At 36.3% G+C, this 18,747-nt stretch overlaps 1 protein-coding gene across 1 annotated transcript in view; it reads left to right on the plus strand.

The window, feature by feature from the left end:
• LOC125239518 (titin-like) overlaps nucleotides 1-15,224 on the plus strand; it is a 57,068-nt gene extending 41,844 nt beyond the window's left edge. Inside the window, exons 12-24 of the mRNA XM_048147131.1 lie at nucleotides 57-187; nucleotides 510-576; nucleotides 654-928; nucleotides 2,002-2,082; nucleotides 2,639-2,737; nucleotides 4,065-4,154; nucleotides 5,904-6,039; nucleotides 6,132-6,142; nucleotides 6,651-6,880; nucleotides 12,255-12,405; nucleotides 13,113-13,238; nucleotides 14,179-14,304; nucleotides 15,077-15,224. Of these exons, the coding sequence (XP_048003088.1) occupies nucleotides 57-187; nucleotides 510-576; nucleotides 654-928; nucleotides 2,002-2,082; nucleotides 2,639-2,737; nucleotides 4,065-4,154; nucleotides 5,904-6,039; nucleotides 6,132-6,142; nucleotides 6,651-6,880; nucleotides 12,255-12,405; nucleotides 13,113-13,238; nucleotides 14,179-14,304; nucleotides 15,077-15,115 (1,562 nt within the window). The 3' untranslated portion in view covers nucleotides 15,116-15,224. The remainder of the gene's footprint in view (nucleotides 1-56; nucleotides 188-509; nucleotides 577-653; nucleotides 929-2,001; nucleotides 2,083-2,638; nucleotides 2,738-4,064; nucleotides 4,155-5,903; nucleotides 6,040-6,131; nucleotides 6,143-6,650; nucleotides 6,881-12,254; nucleotides 12,406-13,112; nucleotides 13,239-14,178; nucleotides 14,305-15,076) is intronic.
• Nucleotides 15,225-18,747: the final 3,523 nt, after the last annotated feature.

Genomic DNA, 18,747 nt, shown 5'->3' on the forward strand with positions numbered 1-18,747 from the left:
GGTCGCTCTTTAAGTGTACATATGACTTGAAGATTAACCAGAATGTATATCTTCAGATCCTAACGCGCCGCTGGAGCAGCAGCTGGCACAGATGCGTGCGCAACTAGCTGCGCTGGCACAGCTGCCTGGCGTCATCCAGCAGACCCTGGAACTGGTGACCCGCCAGCTATGCCAGATCACTCAGCAGGTATAGAAATAGAAATAAGTTATTCGCAAACACACACAAAAAAAACATACAAGCAAAAAAGACACAAAAGCAGGTGCCACGAAATGGTCTTATCTCATCATATTGGCGGCAATTTCGGTAAGAAACTAACATAAGGTATGTTAAAAGCGTTAATTGATCACAGGAGTAAAACAGCATCTAAGGTTTAAGTTGATTTGCTTTTTGGACGTTCGGAACACCCGAACACACAACAGAACACGCAACATTTTTTTTTGGACGAGCCAGTTTTTAGTAATTTTTCAATGTTACTGTTTTAATTGTAATTTCTAACTCTGACTTACAGGAAGCCCAATCCCACCACTCAGCGGCACAACACCAAATGGCGATCGAATCTTCTGAGATGGTCGAAGGTCTGTACATATAACGACATTTCCTTTCTTGTCCGTATAAATACATTTAGTAAATTATAAAGATACAATTTTTATAGAAACTAACGAGACATCTGAAACAACAATCGAAGACGTAACAGAAGAAAAAGACGAGACTCAGATTGAAGAAGTCGTAGAAAATGGAGTCCAGGAAGAAGTGAAACACACGAAGGTAGCCGAAGAGATCAAGGAAACTAGGGTGGAGCAGGTGAAGCAAACGAAGGAAGAAGTTAGAAAGGTGCAGGTGAACAGCAGCGTTGAAGAAATGGAGAAGATGAAGAGAGAAGAACAGGAGATCTTGGATGAGCAGAGAAGGATTGAGAAGCAGAAGAAGGTATGTCTAGCTTTAAATTAAAGTAACTTTAACACGGCTAAAGATAGCAACCTTTTTTGTGAACAAAAGCTGAACAATATTTACCAATTTCAGAAATTTTATGAGAGCTCACTTAAACTGTAGTACACGAATCCCACACGAGCTCCACAGGCAATTCTGCTTTGGATATATCCGAGATATTGGTCTTTCTTCTAATTTAACAAAATATGGGTTTTATGTAACCTCCATTTTACACACATATTAAAGACTATGCTGTAATTCGTATGTAGGTAATTACGAACCTATTTAATTAAATGGTTAGAGGGCACTCGCTTATGCAGATAAGTTAGGTAAATCGATGAATATGTGGCTTATCCGATACTGAAATCCAAGCAAGATACATACACTCACATACATAAACTCACGCCTGTCATGTACCTATTCCCAAAAAAAAACAAATAGTAGGCAGAGCACGTGAAACTGCTCAAGTTTCCGTGCCAAATCATCAATTCATGGATTGAAAGAAAACATGTGATATTGATATGGCAGTGACAGGTTGCTAACCTGTCGTTCACGACTAAATTGAACTCATATCTCACAGTCGACTTCTTAAACACTCACGGGAAGAAAGGTGGTGAAATTATTTTTTAAACCTAACCCTAGCCACTGTTCCCACCGCGAGCTAGTAAGCTATGAGCTATCGGCTATAAAAACGAAAAGATAAGCACCCCCGTGCAAATAAAAGAGACACGGCGATTGTAATAGCTCACCGCTGGGCGAGTAACTATAAACATCGCCGTGTCTCTTTTATTTGCACGGGAGTGATTATCTTTTATTCATTTTTATAGCCGATAGCTCATAGCTTACTAGCTCGCAGTGGGGCCAGTGCCTTAGTCCGTTTTCACATTATCCGATCCGATATTGGAAGTAGGGAGAATTTTAATAGAAAAAATCCAAGATGGCGCCCGTAATGTATGGGATATCGGTCCGACATCCGATATCGGATCGGATAATGTGAAAACGCACTTACGCGTTAAAAATTTACACGGACACAGACGAACAGAATATTAAATAATCTAAAACTGTAACAACAGGAATTAACGAATGAACCGCTTGAGCAAGAGTTCGAGAATCTCCAGGAGACGCCCCACGAGATAGCTCTTAGGTTTATTAATGTGAGTCTTTGTGTGTCGATTCATAGTAGAAAATCTAGCAGGCAATCATGGTCGCGTGATAAACGCTATAACGTCAGGCCGTCCTTTTCGCACTATTTGTAAGTGTGATATGATAGGGACGCACCGATGCTATAAAGTTTATCGAAATAGTGTGCTATTTTTGAGCTTCGCCATTTTACAATATTATGAGATTTTTAGTCAAGTTACGTTTCATAGGGCATTAAGTTACTCATTTGACATTTTTGCTTTAGCTATTATACTTTTTAGTTTCTAAATCATTACTGATTTCTCTTTTGTATTATTACCCACTCTTGCTTACATTTTAAATAAACTTATTCAGCAAACATTCATATTACAATATTTACGAATCCAGAATAAGTAGGCACATAATTTTTTTGTCAGATTTTTTTAGCTAAAATTAAACCAGTTGACTGTTTTACCAAGCAAAATTGCAAGTTACCAATTTCAACAAAACAGTGTTTTGATCATAAACAGTCACTTTAAACAATATATTCGTATTTCGTGATAAAGAAACCCAAAATTTAATCAATAACAGGAACTAATGGAGAGTCTTCTTCTGGAGAAAGAGCCCAAACACATGAAACCGAGACCATCGCTGATTCCTTCAGATGCACCTAAAACTGAGGAACATGAGGTTCGACTGTCACCTATTTATACAAAATTAAAAAATGTCACTCTATCGTTTAAAGAAAAAGATAAACTTTGTTGATGTAGAAAAACTTGAAGTTTACACACACATACCTAAGCTCTAAGGCGGTCCCACCGCGAGCTAGTAAGCTATGAGCTATCGGCTATAAAAACGAAGAAAATATAATCACTCCCGTGTAAATAAAAGAGACACGGCGATGTTTATAGTTACTCACCCAGCGGTGAGCTATCAAAATCGCCGTGTCTCTTATTTGCACGGGGGTGTTTATCTTTTGTTCGTTTTTATAGCCGATAGCTCGTAGCTTACTAGCTCGCGGTGGGACTAGTGCCTAATCATTGTTAAGGCACTGGTCCCACCGCGAGCTAGTAAGCTATAAGCTATCGGCTATAAAAACGAACAAAAGATAAGCACTCCCGTGCAAATAAAAGAGACACGGCGATATTAATAGCTCACCGCTGGGCGAGTAACTATGAATATCGCCGTGTCTCTTTTATTTACACGGGAGTGATTATCTTTTGTTCGTTTTTATAGCCGATAGCTCATAGTTTACTAGCTCGCAATGGGACCAGTGCCTAATGTTACACTAGAAACGATCGAAAGGCGTCATCTTTTACATTTGTAGAGAGCTTTACATCCTTCCTACATCCGCTATCGGATCGGATAATGTGAAATATGAAAACGCTCTTACAGAAAAAACTGGAAAAAGGACAAGATGAAAAAAAACAGAACAATCTGAAAATCAAAAACAATCATCGGTCATCGATATCTTTATCAGCTATCGGCGATGTCAATAAAAGAGACACAATGATAGCTCCCGTGTGAATAAAATGAGACACAATGATAGCTCGACGCCGAGCGATGAACTATGAGAGCATGTCTTTTTTTTCGCCACTTTTATGAAATGTGATATTTTTGGAAAAAAAATATGGTATTTCTACTCAGAATCACCAGCTTCTTCAATCCTAGTGGTTAAAAAAATTGTCCCATACGATTTTTTCTTATTTTGTTACCATTTTCCATACATGTTGTGTGGGGTAACAAAAGAGGAAAGTAACAAAAATGTATATAAATTCTGGGACACTTTGTCTCCCAGTGAGATTGAAAGTACTCGTGATTTTGAGTACAATTGATCTAAAATTCCCTAAAAAAATCAAAATAAAAGAAATGGCAAAAAAAAGAAATGCTCATTGCTCGCTCTTACTTTTATTTACACGGGAGCGAACTTCTGTTCATTTCTATCACCAATAGCTCATAGATTAGTCTCTTTTGGTGGCTGTGCCTAATAAACATAATATTATCTCAACTACTCTAGAAAGTAATGGCGTATCCTCAGAAAGAAGAGTCCCCGAAGCAGAGACCATCGCTAACGCCATCTAACGGACCTAAGAGGGAAGACAAAAAGGTTCGCAATAGTGTGAACTCATGGGCATATATATGTTCATTTATAGTACAAATATAGGTATCGATCTACATTTTACAGTATGTAAACTAACGAAAACCATTTACTGTAACCCGTAAATGTCCAGGTGATACTGAGAAACTTTTACTATGGGATCAACCCCGAAATCGAAACTATCTTCGACAGTTTCATTAGGTAGTTTTATTTTATAGTAAGTATTTCCTATGGGAGAGCAAATTTTTATTTCGCGTTTTGGGTGTTGGTCCCATAGTAAAAGTTGCTCTGTGTAACTTAAATATTAACAGGCTTCAGTAAATGGTTTTCGTTGGTTTACATACTGTATAATTAAAACCACATACACAAGATACAAATAGTCTGTCAAGCCATTTTTGTCACTAGAAAAAAGGGGTAAATTTTGAAAATAATATAAACGTAAACGAGCGACAACGGTGGCAGATAAACCGTTCTTCGCGTTTCAATATGAAATTAGTATTTAAGTAAGTATCTTTTGATAAATAAAAGAAAATAGGTGTTAATGTTACACCCTGCTTTTATTGAATTCCGTTAACTTTAAGGGAAGATTCATTATATGAAATACAATAATTTCTCTAAAAAACTAGCGTCATAACTCTTTCGGTTGTATTATTAAAAAAATAAAGATAATTTTTGAACACGTGTGTCACAGCCTTTACCAATTCCTGATGATATTTGTTTTGACAAGTGCCTTCAATCACTTGACTCTAACTTGAATGTCATTCTTAAGGGTCTCTCACACGAATATAATAAATTCATTTTATTATGTATGAAAATGATGACATTTTTTTTTTGAAAATTTAACTAAAACTGATATACAGGACGGTTCCTGATAATGAACCTAACGACGTGTCGAATTTAACGGAAAACAAAAAAAACACGGTGTATAAAATTTGTTTTTTTTTTCTAGTGAAAAACATATTTGTTCGGCTATACATAGTTGTTTCACCTATACATTAGTATTTACATCCACAGTATTTACATCATAGATGCTTCATGCGTAAATAACTAACGTTTTATTTCAACTATCGATAGATTTCTGATTTTCGCGTCGATGTTTAAGTATCGATACAGAAAAAATATAGCCTCATGCAAGACACACACGAAATAATTATTAATTTACTTAGCGTTTCGATTTCTTAATAGTAATCCAGTATTTTCATCAAATACATCATCATAATACAAATAAGTATCTACAGATAAAAATCTGAAGTACCCAAAACACCTTATGGGTAGTTAATTTTTAGGATCCTAATAGTACAGTAGGTACGTTCTAAAAAAGTACCTACAGTTTCAATGAAAAATGTTTTGAACGGGTACTACTCTCCCTCTCCATCGAAAATCAATTATTCTCAAAACATATACCGTAAAATTTTCGACGTTAAAATGTCACTTTTCCTCATGCTGATTCTCAAAAAAACGTTTAACACCTACCAGCAGCGGCTGGTCCATACAAGCCGATTACCACCGGCTTGCCTAAAATTGATTAGGAGTAAAGTACCTAATGTAGATAGGTTTCTTTTTGCTCAGTGTTGCGTAGCAGAAATTTTCACCAGCCGCCACTGATACCTACTTACAATCACACCTGTCTCCCATAAAGGGGTAGACAGAGCATATAAAACTACTAAAGCTTCAGTGCAACTCTTGGCAAATGAGGGGTATAAACTTTTAAAAGTAGTATCAAAACCTAACCATATTCTACCCCAACCCCCAAAACAGGAGCTAATGGCGGACCTCCAGCTAGACCAGGAGGCCAGGCAGCTGAAGCAGAGGCCTACGCCCCGCGTCGGCAAGCCCAAGCCCGCCTTCGGGCCCCTCACGCCCTCCGAGAGGCCCGTGGTACTCCCGGGAGGCCGCAACTATACGATTTATTTATTTAAACTTTATTGCACAAAATAACTTAATGTACCAAAGGCGAACTTAATGCAATGAGGCATTATTTACCAGTCAACCTTTGGGCAAGACAGAGATTGTAGGCGGTGCATTAAGAAATTATTTAGTCACTATGCAGAGTTTTTCCTGTAGCTATTATGATAGTGTATTTTGTGAAAGTACTAATAATAACTAATAATCATCTTCAAAACACCTTGTATTTTTCTAAAAAAGTAGGTACAGTTTCAACGAAAAATGTTTTAAACGATACTACTTTCCATCGGAAATTGTTGTCAAAACAGATACCGTAAAATTTTTCACATTAAAAATATCAAAATGTCTCTTTATCTCAGGCTGATTCTAAAAAAAACTCTTAATAGTCGTAACAAAACATAACCACAATAGTATGTTCTAAAAAAGTACAATTTCTATAAAAAATATTTTTAACGGTACTTTAACTTTCCATCAAAAATTATTGTTAAAACACATACTGTAAATTAGCCACATTATAATGTCACTTCCCTCAGGCTGATTCTAAAAAAAAAAACGTCGTATCAAAACCTAACCATATCTCTCCCCCAACCCCCAAAACAGGAGCTAATGGCGGACCTCCAGCTAGACCAGGAGGCCAGGCAGCTGAAGCAGAGGCCTACGCCCCGCGTCGGCAAGCCCAAGCCCGCCTTCGGGCCCCTCACGCCCTCCGAGAGGCCCGTGGTACTCCCCGGAGGCCGCAAATGGAGGAAGCCGAAGGACGCCTACAACGACGCTTTCATCGCTGAGACTTTGACGGCTCAGGCAGAGATGATACAGGGGAAAGCACTGGGGTACTGTTTATAGCATAGGGGAAGAAGTAGGGGAAGAGTTGTAACTTCCACACATCAGTAAATGCGGGTTATTTGTATAGGCATAGTTAAGTTACATCTAGCGACAATCACGCGTCAAATAGCGTGAATTATCAGTACCACTACTCGATCCTGGGTGGCAACTGTGTCTCGTCTGCCAAAAAATTAATATTAGAACACTTTACAACTTATATTACAAGCAGAAGGAATTGAAAACAGAATACTGATTAATACTATTGTAATATTAGCTAAAAAATGGTGAGTATTAGACTTTTCGTTCGTCGCGACATTTAGCACTACTGATAATTTACGCTAGTTGACGCGTGATTGACGCGTGATTGTCGCTAGATGTCACTTAACCATGACTATACAAATAACCCGCATTTACTGATGTATGGAGTTACAACTCTTCCCTTACTTATTCCTCTATGGTTTATAGTTACTAAGTTATGTTTAATAGAATACAGCCAGGCAAAAAAAGAGTAGAAAATAACAGGTCGCCACCGTCTATGCAAACCGCTTTGCGTGTGGCAACCATTCTGACACTTTTCTATGAGAACAGTTAAGTGTTGCTATGATAAAAAAAAATAGTTCCATATCTTCTCTTTTTTGCTAAGCTGTATACCTACTCGATTTCAAATACGAAGGCCCGATAGCATTTGAGACGGTCATTAGGCGTTAACAACAGGATTTGTGAAAACAAAATATGCCTTTGGCCCATTTCTCAAAACTGAAAGATACAAGTTACAAGCGCAAGTCTCTTTCCAACTTGTCATATTAGACTTTGACAACCACTTGTAAATTGTAATAGCTTCGAGAAATGGGCCCCAGGTTATACGTGGTATTTTTTTACATGTACTTTTGCTTTCTTTTGCCTTACTCGTATCGAAATGCACCTAATGAGATAACAAAAGGGAAAATATTATGACCCATTTTTGTTAAGTTTCAAGTACTATCGGGCCTTCGTATTTGAAATAGAGTATAGCATCGGTGATTTCAGTAGACGAAACGAAAAAAATAGAACATAACTTAGTGTTTGTCTAGTTTTGCGCATTTTCATTTTCTAGAACAGAATAAATCAGTTCTAATTATGTATAACAAAATTTCACCATATTAGAGTTTATCTTTCTTGAGTAATTTAATTTTTAAATCGTTAATTTTAAATCGTCAGTACGACAGTTTTAAAGTTAGAAAACATTTTGTACATTATTATAATCATTTTGACAGTCCGTCACACAATAAATATTGCTTATTTTACGTACCTACTGTAACATAATGAAGTTTTATTAAAATTTAGACTTTTTTTTAAGCTAAGCAATTATTTTTCAAACAGAACGAGTAAGGTGACACATGTCTCAATGCAATGTTACAAAATTTTAGTTTATTCACATCGACATTTGTCACCGTACTGTCAATCAATTTGTATCCTAGGCCAGAACCCTGTCATATTGACATCTTGCATCATTGGACATAGAAGTCACTTTTGACGTTGACTGTGAAATGGTTCTAACAGTGGTGTAGGATTCAACCCATTTTGTTTGAAATTGTGTAACAGATTGGTTCATTTTCTATTTTATTCATGTGTTTCATTTTTATAGGAATACATACGAAAGCGTTCATCTGCCATACGACGAGAGGTTGGTCATACCCATACACATAATATAGCAGCTCTACATGTAGGTATTATGTAACTTTCCATGTGTAAAGTCTATAATACTATTTTATATTATTAAATTTCCGTTGAAAATTTGATTGTATAGGACCTCATTTTATTACACTTGAATAATAGGGATTAAGGACCCTATGGGCATGGAAAACTACTTAATTATTAAAGATATATAGAGGTACGTATTTCAAACTTTCCAAATTCAAATCGTAATAGCTTTGAATGTTTTGGTTTTAACTAACGAATGCTTTTAAATGATGTCGCTGTCTACATCTTTAGCTTTGTATATTTTGCCAGAAATGCGTTTTAAAATTACACTTTGTAGAGCTGCTAACGTTTAAAGGACTTTGTAGAGTTTATTTGCGACACAAGGTTCTTTTATCGCTTTCCATGTACAGTTTATTTAATAGCTTTATTTTTGCTTGATTTTTGGAACGCTGTAATAAACACAGGCTTTATTTGCCTACTGCAATTTTTAAACAAAGTAATGTGTAAAACTGTCGGATATTGCGTTTCAAAAATTATATATTTGCTTATTCTTATATTTATGTGTAAATATATACGAGTATGTATTTGTATATTATTTTAGGTTTTTGCTAAAATTAGGAATAATATTAATATTATTCCTAAGTAATAGACTTTGCTTACAAGCTGCAGAGATAACTTGCCCTCTCCCCCGGAAATAGTTATTTGTTATACAAGGGGGCAAAGTTGTACGCCGAGTGTGGAATTGAAAAACGAGCAAGTGAAAGGATTCTATAGTTGAACCACGACCGAAGCGAGTGGTTCGAGAATAGAATCCTGAAGTTGCGAGTTTTTTAACACACGAGAAGTAAAATACATTTGCACCCGAATGTAACACAAAACTTTTCCCATCACTATAGCGAGGAAACTACAACGCAAAAAATGCGTTTATAACTGCTTCCACAGGTGGTAAATCATCTTTATTACTAGATTCATCTACTTATATCAATTTTAAAGCAGTTTTTAATTTGACTTTATTCAAGGTAAATTACTTTATCCACTAGTGGATAAAATGCGTTTTTACCCGCTGGTATTAAAGGACAAAACACGTGTTTCCGAGCTAGTGAGGGGAAAATACTTTTTTTATGCAAAAGGAGTAGGTTTTCTCTCTACGCTGATCTAGCAAAATCAAGGTTTTATCGTTACATTAGTTGTCAAAGCGGACCCCGGGCTCTCAATACACGAGCCGTAGATGAAGCCGGGATAACGCAAGGAGGATGATGATTAGTCCAAAAATTTGTCAGCACTGGATTTATATTGAGTTTCCCTCGCTTAACTAGATATTATCGCTGTTAAGTTTAGAATAATGTGTCTTTTATATGCTTTTCATTTCATCATTCAGAATCTATGTTATATGTTGTACATTTGTGTTTTGTAATTGTGTTGTATCATTTTCATGTCAGTTGGCTGTTTCCAATCGCTTTAGTATTTACTTTGTAACATTTGTGTACATTTGTATATTTGTTTAATATGTTTTGTGTTGTACATTGCAGGAAATATCTTCATTTGAATATACCTAACTAATACCTACTGATGTATGTTGTTGTACATTGATACTGGTACATTATATGGGACATATATTATTTAAAAAAATCTTTTTGAGGTACGGAATCCTAAAAGCCGTAACTGAATAATGAAGTCCGTTACAATTTCATAGAAATGATTTTTATCCTGGTTATAGATTTAGCAAAATAAATATTAACAGTAATTGATTTTAGCGTAATAATCTTAAATGTATCACCGTAGCACCTTATTTAAAAAAAATGCCTTTTCTCACATCAGTGTACTCCGTTTCAAATACGAAGGCCCGATGCCATCGGGCCGATAGCACTTGAGCCGGTCATTTAAGCTTTAAGTAACAATAGGATTAGTGACAACAAAAGATACCAGGGGAAGGGACCGATTTTTGAATTTCGAACGCATGAATTCGCGCTTGAAACTCTGTGAAAAACGACAAAATACTGTTTTTGAAAAAGAACACACAGTAATTTTAAATCTAGTGGTAATCCACTCGTTTTCGATTCTGTTAGATTTCTTATCTGTTAGATAGAATTTAAATCATTAGTACTTAGTGGAGATATTATTGAACGAAATTCACGAAATCGGTCCAAAAATCGGCCACCAGGTCAGACCTTTTCGGTGTGTTATTTTTTTACGCGCACTTTCGCTTTATTTGTATGCAGTTTGCACCAAAGCATACCACTTGAAGGGCTCCCAATTGGATAACAAAAGGCAAAAATTATAAGGCCTTTTGTTAAGTTTGTAGTACTATCGGGCCTTCGTATTTGAAATAGAGTACCTATACATGACTATATTGACTGTCCCATATGTACCAGGATACTAATGTCTGTGTGTGTGTCTAAGTGTTGGTTTTTGCGTTTGTTGCATGTGTGCGTGCGGCAGATCGAAAACTGGAACAAAATTTGGCCGTGGGGAGACGTCCAGAGGGGTATTAGGAAGTATAGGTAAGGATTGTAAGGGTATTGACATAGTTGTGCATACCTTTTATCTAGTCTTAGGGAAAGAAACAGACTCTCATCCGAAACTTAAGATCTTTTAGTACAGCTTTTACTACTTATGTTTCTGTGTTTATGTTCTTTGCCTTTATCTATTGATATAATATAAAGTCCCATAAATGTTGTATGTATTTCAAAACATATTACAATCAATTACGAACACAAAAAAATCGAAAAGTCGGAATGTGTTATAATTTACTATATGCTATGTAATTTAATAGAGTTGCAAGCATCCATAGGCTACGGTGACTACTTACCTTTACCTGTTTATACTTTACCTAATTTCTGCAAAGACAATTTCACGAAATAAATTTATAAAATGACAAACGTTCCAGAGAATCGAACTGCCACTTGGTAGACTTCCATACCCTCCGTGACACTGTAATAACCGCTTTAGAGCGTATTATAGAAGTGAGTTCTTTTTGTTGTGTTTAACGCATTGCATGCACATTCCCATACAATCACACTATTTAGAAACGCATAATACCTACTGGGATATAAGCGACATAGTACCCAGGTAAATCATAAAGGATGTCTGTATAATTGCCGTTTCAAAATTTCATAATCACGCTTAAGTGATTTTTAGCTAGCTTTCCATGTTAGCTAGGGAAAAAAGTTTAATTATTGTAAAAATTAAACTGCCATGGATTTTTATAGGCCCATGCCATTAGAAATATGTAGAGAATCATATTATGTATAAAGATAATTTTCTGCGCACTACAGACACGATGTTCATTAATTGGGTGAATCAACTTTTTCTTGCCTGGTATTGCCATGGTTAGGGTCCCCTGAGTCACGCTGGTGTTATGCAAAATTATGCTACTTAAACTATTCAAACATGCATTTTTCTGGTGTTAACAAGCCATTTCCTTAATTTGCCACCTACAAACACTACATGCATGCTTGCATAGTGTAAGTAGCATAATTTTGCATAAAACCAGTGTGACTCAGGGGATCGTAACCATGACAATAACAGGCAAGAAAAAGTGATTCACCCAATTTTATAATACTTGGGGTAGCATTCGCTTAGAAGACTATGTCAACTATGTGTAAACATAACATAACTTTTTCGTTATTGTAACTTAAGAAAAATATCTAGTAGTAAACGAAAGTTATTAACTATTGTAGTATAACACAGTACTTTATACAGGGTGAACTTCATGAAGTACGAAAAACCGCCGATCACCACGGACCACCTGAAGAACTCCGAGGTGTACAAGCTCATCCACGGCATGGAACAAGAGCCGGTGAAGAGAGTCGAGCTGCTGACGCCTGTCATCGCTGAGGCTGACTATAGAGAGGTATAACTCTATATTAATATGACAAATATTAAAACATGATGCGCATTAGAATCATTAAATCTAAATCGGTTCATCCGTTCAGGAGCTACGATGCCACAGACAGACACACACAAACAGACAGACAGACACGTCAAACCACAGATGTCATATATACCATAGATCAAGCAAACGTATCTACTTAGCGTGTCAAATGAACTCAGTGAAATCCACTGAGTTGTCCGTCTTTACTCGCAGCTTGCAGCTTTCGGGCGTCAATTTTTGTAAGTTGAAGTCAACCAAAACATAAAAAATGCCTCGTTACGTGATATTCAATTGCAACAACACAAAAATTATGAACAATCAAGAGCCTGAGACATATTTAAAATTACAGGCAAGAATCAACTTCAGTACAAAATTTGACACGCTCGGCCCCTATACAAATATATGAATTTGTTTCTTCTATCTAAATTAAGTTCTGTGCGTCAAACTTATAACACCCCGTCGTTTTTGCGTCGGGGGTTAAAAATATCCTGACACATAAACAGGAGCACTGTTAACCAAAAACACTGTATTAAACACCGCAATACTCAGCAATACTACAATTTATATATAGTAGTGTTACTACTTAAAAAAAACAAACCAAAAAATATTTAATAAAATAATTTGATTTGTTCCCTACATCAATACTAAAATGATAATAAAAGTACTATTAAAACACATACGTAAAGCTACCGACTGAGCTGGACCACCTGAAGAACTCGGAGGTGTACATGCTCATCCATGGCATGGAACAAGAGCCGGTGAAGAGAGTCGAACTGCTGACGCCTGTCATCGCTGAAGCTGATTATAGAGAGGTATCAAGTCTGTAGGAAAAACACTAACAAGCATTAACGTACAATCACAGCTCAATTTGTTTATGCCACAAAAATATAGACTAGAAAAAACTTTAATTAGAAATCGTAAAATACGCAAACTATTTAGTCATTTTAACAATCGAGTTCTAACAAACACTAATCAATGCACTGTAGACCAGACCATGCAATAAGTAGGTAGTAAGAAAAATCAAAAACCCAAATAGGTCCTAAACGCATCAAACAGGCATAGAATCAGTAAGACTCACTTAGACTAAGCTAAACACAAAGATAATCCATCCAATAAATTCGATTAGACACAGTAGTCACCAATTCATAATCATTACACAAAAAAACTAAGCAAAAACATAAATAGCAGCATTGTAACATTTGTAACGAATAAATGAAACTAAAGTAATTTGTAAATACCTACAACATTTTCCAAAATAATTTGACAAACAAGCTTTATTACTGCTGCACTGCATACTTTAACAAAAACACTGTTAATAAGTTTTTTGCAAAAATTTCATTTTTGGCACAAGCTTTTATCGCCGACTGTACCTTTCTTTCAACAGTCGTCTACTGCTCTCCGAGACGTTTCTAAAAACCCCTTACTCGATGGGATACGACGTTTCATGACAGAGTTCCTATGACCACCTTTCTGCTCCATCATGATCAGCTCCATGATACCATAATATTGCATTGTCACGTGATTTACATATGTGTGCAAAATTTCAGCTCAATCGTCAACCGGGAAGTGGGTCAAATTTAGCTTCTACGTTTTGACGCACACTAACATACTAAAAAGGCAAGTTGAATAAAAGCTTGTAAAAAAAACAGTCTTCTAACATAATCAATTAATCATGTTAAATAAAGCACTGTATTGAACATAATAATTTCAACATAAATAGTAGTATTAAACATAATAATTGTTAACGCGAAGCTGCCGAGTAAGCTGGAGTACCTGAAAGACTCCGAAGTGTACAAGCTGATCCATGATGAAGAGGAGGAACCGCTCCGAGGAGTGAAGATGCTGCAGTACATCATCGCTGAAACTCGATACCAAGAGGTATAGAACAGTATATTAGTAAAACTGCAGAACTCACTGCTTTGGTGTTCACAAAATACCGCCTTTTATAATAGGCGAGACGACAAAAAAAACTAATTATCATAGTCCGTCAATTAGATTATCAATAGTTATTTGTTATACAAGGGAGAAAAGTTGTATTTTAACCGAGTGTGGAATTGCAACACGAACTAGCGAATGGATTCTAGGGTTGAACTACGAGCTAGCGAATGGATTCTATGGTTGAACCACGAGCGATTCGATATTCGGGATTTAATTTGGAAAACGCCTACCTACTCACCAAATAATTAAGTAAATTAATTAATCTACATTAATCGTTAATTTTAATGTACATAACAATTGTTGTAGTAAAAAAATAATTAAGGTAAGGTGGGAGAAGACTGAAGGGTTTCTCATGCGGGGTAAGATATAAAGCCACCCTTCCAATACTTCGTTATACTGTACCTACATATCGTCACTACTTTGAAAAAATCTCGTATCTCACGCTGCTTCTCAAAGTTAAAACGCAGTAAGTCTATATGCATTCCATACATACTTACTACAATTTTCTTTTCATTGACAGACGAAGATACAAGTTTGTTTTAAAGTAGTGACGATATTTCGTTTTATCCCTCAAGAAAAACCCTTCAATCTTCCCCTACTGTACCTTACACATAAAATAAACTGTGCAAAGAACATAACTATAGGTATTACACATAAGCACTGTAGGTATGGTTATTTAATTTTTAATAAATAAAGTTGTTTTTATTTTCAGAAATGCAGCTCCGTCACCCCTGCCGACATGAGACGCTAATCGTCATTTTATACTTGTCTCTTTCTTTTTGTGTTTTGTATTGTCCCTTTCATTGAATAATTTGTATTCGTGCCGATTTAAAATAAATATACTGTTATAACTTCTGGAATTATTTGTTTTCCTTTTTTAGTCTTTCGAATTTCGAATCTATCCATACTACTTAACATTATCTGTCCAAATACGAAGGCCCGATAGTACTTGAAACTTAACAAAAAGCCATAAGCCTTTATGTTTGATTTTTGTTATCTAATTAGGAATACCTTAAATAATTACATTTCTTTCTAAATTTCTTCTTTCTTCTTTCTTTCTAAATTTTGAAAAAACCCTCGACCGCGATATAGTAGACATTTCATGAAACATGGCTAAGAACACTCCCGACTAACTCAGCTTTCTAACAAAAAAAAACTAAATCTAAATCGGTTCATCTGTTCGGGCGCTATAATGCCACAGACAGACACACACACACACACACACACACACACACACACACACACAGACAGACAAACACGTCAAACTTATAACACCCCGTCGTTTTTGCGTCGGGGGTTAAAAATACCACGCTTAAAAAAAATTCTGGCCATGTATTTTTGTTTTCACTCTAATCCTACCGTGTCAAGTGCTATCGGGCCCATACCGGGCCTTCGTATTTGAAATGGAGTAAGTATACCACTTTACGCTTGAAGCGCTGCACAGTTTAGTTGAAATTAGAAAAAAGGATATTTTTAGTCCCGGTAATCCCCATAGGAGGGTGATAATTATCACTTCCACCCAGAACGTGAGAAAAGTACAGTCTGCTCAAAAAGAGTATCAATTAAAATCAAAATTTTGAAAAAATCCCCGACCGCGACATAGTAGACCGATTTTCATGAAAAATGGCTAAGAATACTGCCGACTTACTCAGCTTTCAGACAAAAAAACCTAAATCCAAATCGGTTCATCCGTTCGGGAGCTCCGATGCCACAGACAGACACACACACAGACAGACAGACACACACATACAAACAGACACGTCAAAAAGTTCTGGCCATGTATTTTTTGTTTTCACTCTAATCCTACCGCTTCAAGTGCTATCAGGCCTTTGTATTTGAAATGGAGTTAACACCGTAGTGTCGTCCCATTTTCTCACATAGGTAAGACATTATAAACTGAAATAGATACCATACACTGAAGAAAAATCGATCAAGCCCACTGGTGACCGCTTTCCATCAGGCGGACCGTACGCTTGTTTGCCACCGGCGTAGTATTAAAAAAAACATGTAATTAGATATTTTCATTCACTCAAAGAACAAATGTTTGATTCGTTTCGGCTCTTGAAACTTAACCTGTAGTGTAAGTCCGTTTTCACATTATCCGATCCGATATCGGATGTCGGACCGATATCTCATACATTGCAGGCGCCATCTTGGATTTTTTCCATTGAAATCCTTCCGACATCCGATATCGGATCGGATAATGTGAAAACGGCCTAAAGTTTATAATAATTTTGGGATTGTTTTAGGTAGCTTAGAAAAAAAAAACAACATTAAACAGTAATAATATATATTGCAATCATATATATCTATACACGTACGTATAACATGGTAAAGCGCTTAACATTAAGGTCAAAATTCAATTGTTACCTAATATCTAGGACTAGTCTATGTTGAACAGTCCGACTAAAATTAGGCTAGGTTTACTGTAAGTGGACGCTAGAAGCGGCACGTGCGGCGGGGCGGGCTAGCGTGTACACTACCTACTCAGCGTCCACTCTGGACACTTATATGTATAAGGACATTTTTCCGAGAACAATCACCAAAAATATTTTTTCTAAGGTAGGTAAATTTTATGTTTTTCTACTCAGAATCACGAGCCCTTTCGATCCAGGAAAAACAAGTAACAAAAAAATGGCCATTTTTTTTTATTATTTGCATACTTTCCAGTGATGAATTCTGTACCTTGTCACATTAACATCTTGTTCGAATTCGAAATATAAAATACTAAGTTGTCAAATGATTAAAAGCGACAAGGTACAGAAATCATCACTTATTTATGCCGATGACTGTACAAAGTGTTTGAAAATGGTAACGAAGTGGAAAAATTAAATTTAAGAAGTTTTTTTTACCTAGTAGGATCGAAAGGGCTCGTGATTCTGAGTAAAAAAAACATTAAATTTACCTATTTTGAGAAAAAAAAAGGTTTTGAATCTTTTTTCGCGAAAATGCCAGTAAGCATCATTGTTCGACATGGCACGCCGCGCGCCCTGCCCCGCGCAACGCCCAATATAAGCGTGCACTCCTCCTTAGACTTACAACAGGCCCTAGATTTTGATACAGATGTAGTGCAAAAAGAATTGCCTTCGTATTGTTACGGAAAAGTACAAACGTGTCATACTATTTCAGTCAGTCTCGCCACAAATGTACTGCCATTGACTGAACTAGCATGACAAGTACGAACGTTTCCGGAAAAATACGAAGAAAACCCTTTTCACACTACATTTGTACTAAAAAACGACGTTCGAGTTACTTTTCTGGCTGAATTTTGTATCCTTGAAAGTGAGAAGTAGACAAACGTTGACAGAGTCACAGTATAAAACCAGTAATAACTCTTCTTACAAACTTCACGCCGCGCGGTGTGTCCCCCTCCCTCCCCTCGCATGCGGCGAAAACATGCGAAACTGGTGATTATTGGGCTGGACAGTCGGGGCCGCGTTTGCGCGCTGTGTTGACGTGTTGAGTTCGGGAGAAAATGACGTCAGCACCGAAGACATATTTTCGTTACTGTAGTGTTTATGGGTGTATGGAAAGTTCTCAAAATGCGGAAATGTCATTCTTTAGAATTCCTAGACACCCAGAAAAGTAAGTGGTTGTTATATATTTGCAGTGTTAGGTACATTATTGCTTACGTAAATGGCGTAAAAGTGAGATTTAAAGCTAGAATGACACATTAAAATCAATAAGGATTTATCTGTAACGACATTTAGGTAGATGCTGCGATCTATCTAGCTCGAAAGTTTGGTACCTACTTAAATATTGTGCAAACATCTATTCAAACATTTTATGTAAATATGATTTCGTCAGTATTTAAGAAACAAATACGTACTTGAATCTTTATTAGATAAAAAGGTAGAAAGAGCGTTGGTACTAGCATAGCGCCATACACAGTTACTAATACGAGTAGGACAGTAGGTACCTACGTTTCTAGTTCAAACGAATCTTTTTTTTATTGTGATGGATTGGGTGTATTCTAGAGAAAACATATAAAATGAACACTTAAATTAACGCTTTTGCAATTATTGTTACACAATCTACTATTGCGCGTATGAGAGTAATATATTTATAATGATTTTTTGTATCTTCAATACTGACTAATGTGGTGTCATGACGTGGTATTGTTATACTAAAACCTACTTACAGTTAATAGTACCTATTAGATTTACAACAACTTACATTGTACGAAGTCGATTATAGTAACGTTGTACAACCCTGCGTGACCTTGCGCAGTAGTAACGACCGCGCCGCCGCTGCCGGAGATTAACTACTGATATATCCTTATACTGTGACAGAGTTAAAATCAAGCTTGTTCGTTTATAAGTAGATAGGATGCATTGGGGTAATTTCGAAAGACACATAAAAATCACCATTATTTCCATCATA

This window comes from Leguminivora glycinivorella, chromosome 25 (genome assembly GCF_023078275.1).
Source record: "Leguminivora glycinivorella isolate SPB_JAAS2020 chromosome 25, LegGlyc_1.1, whole genome shotgun sequence".
Lineage (NCBI taxonomy): Eukaryota > Metazoa > Arthropoda > Insecta > Lepidoptera > Tortricidae > Leguminivora > Leguminivora glycinivorella.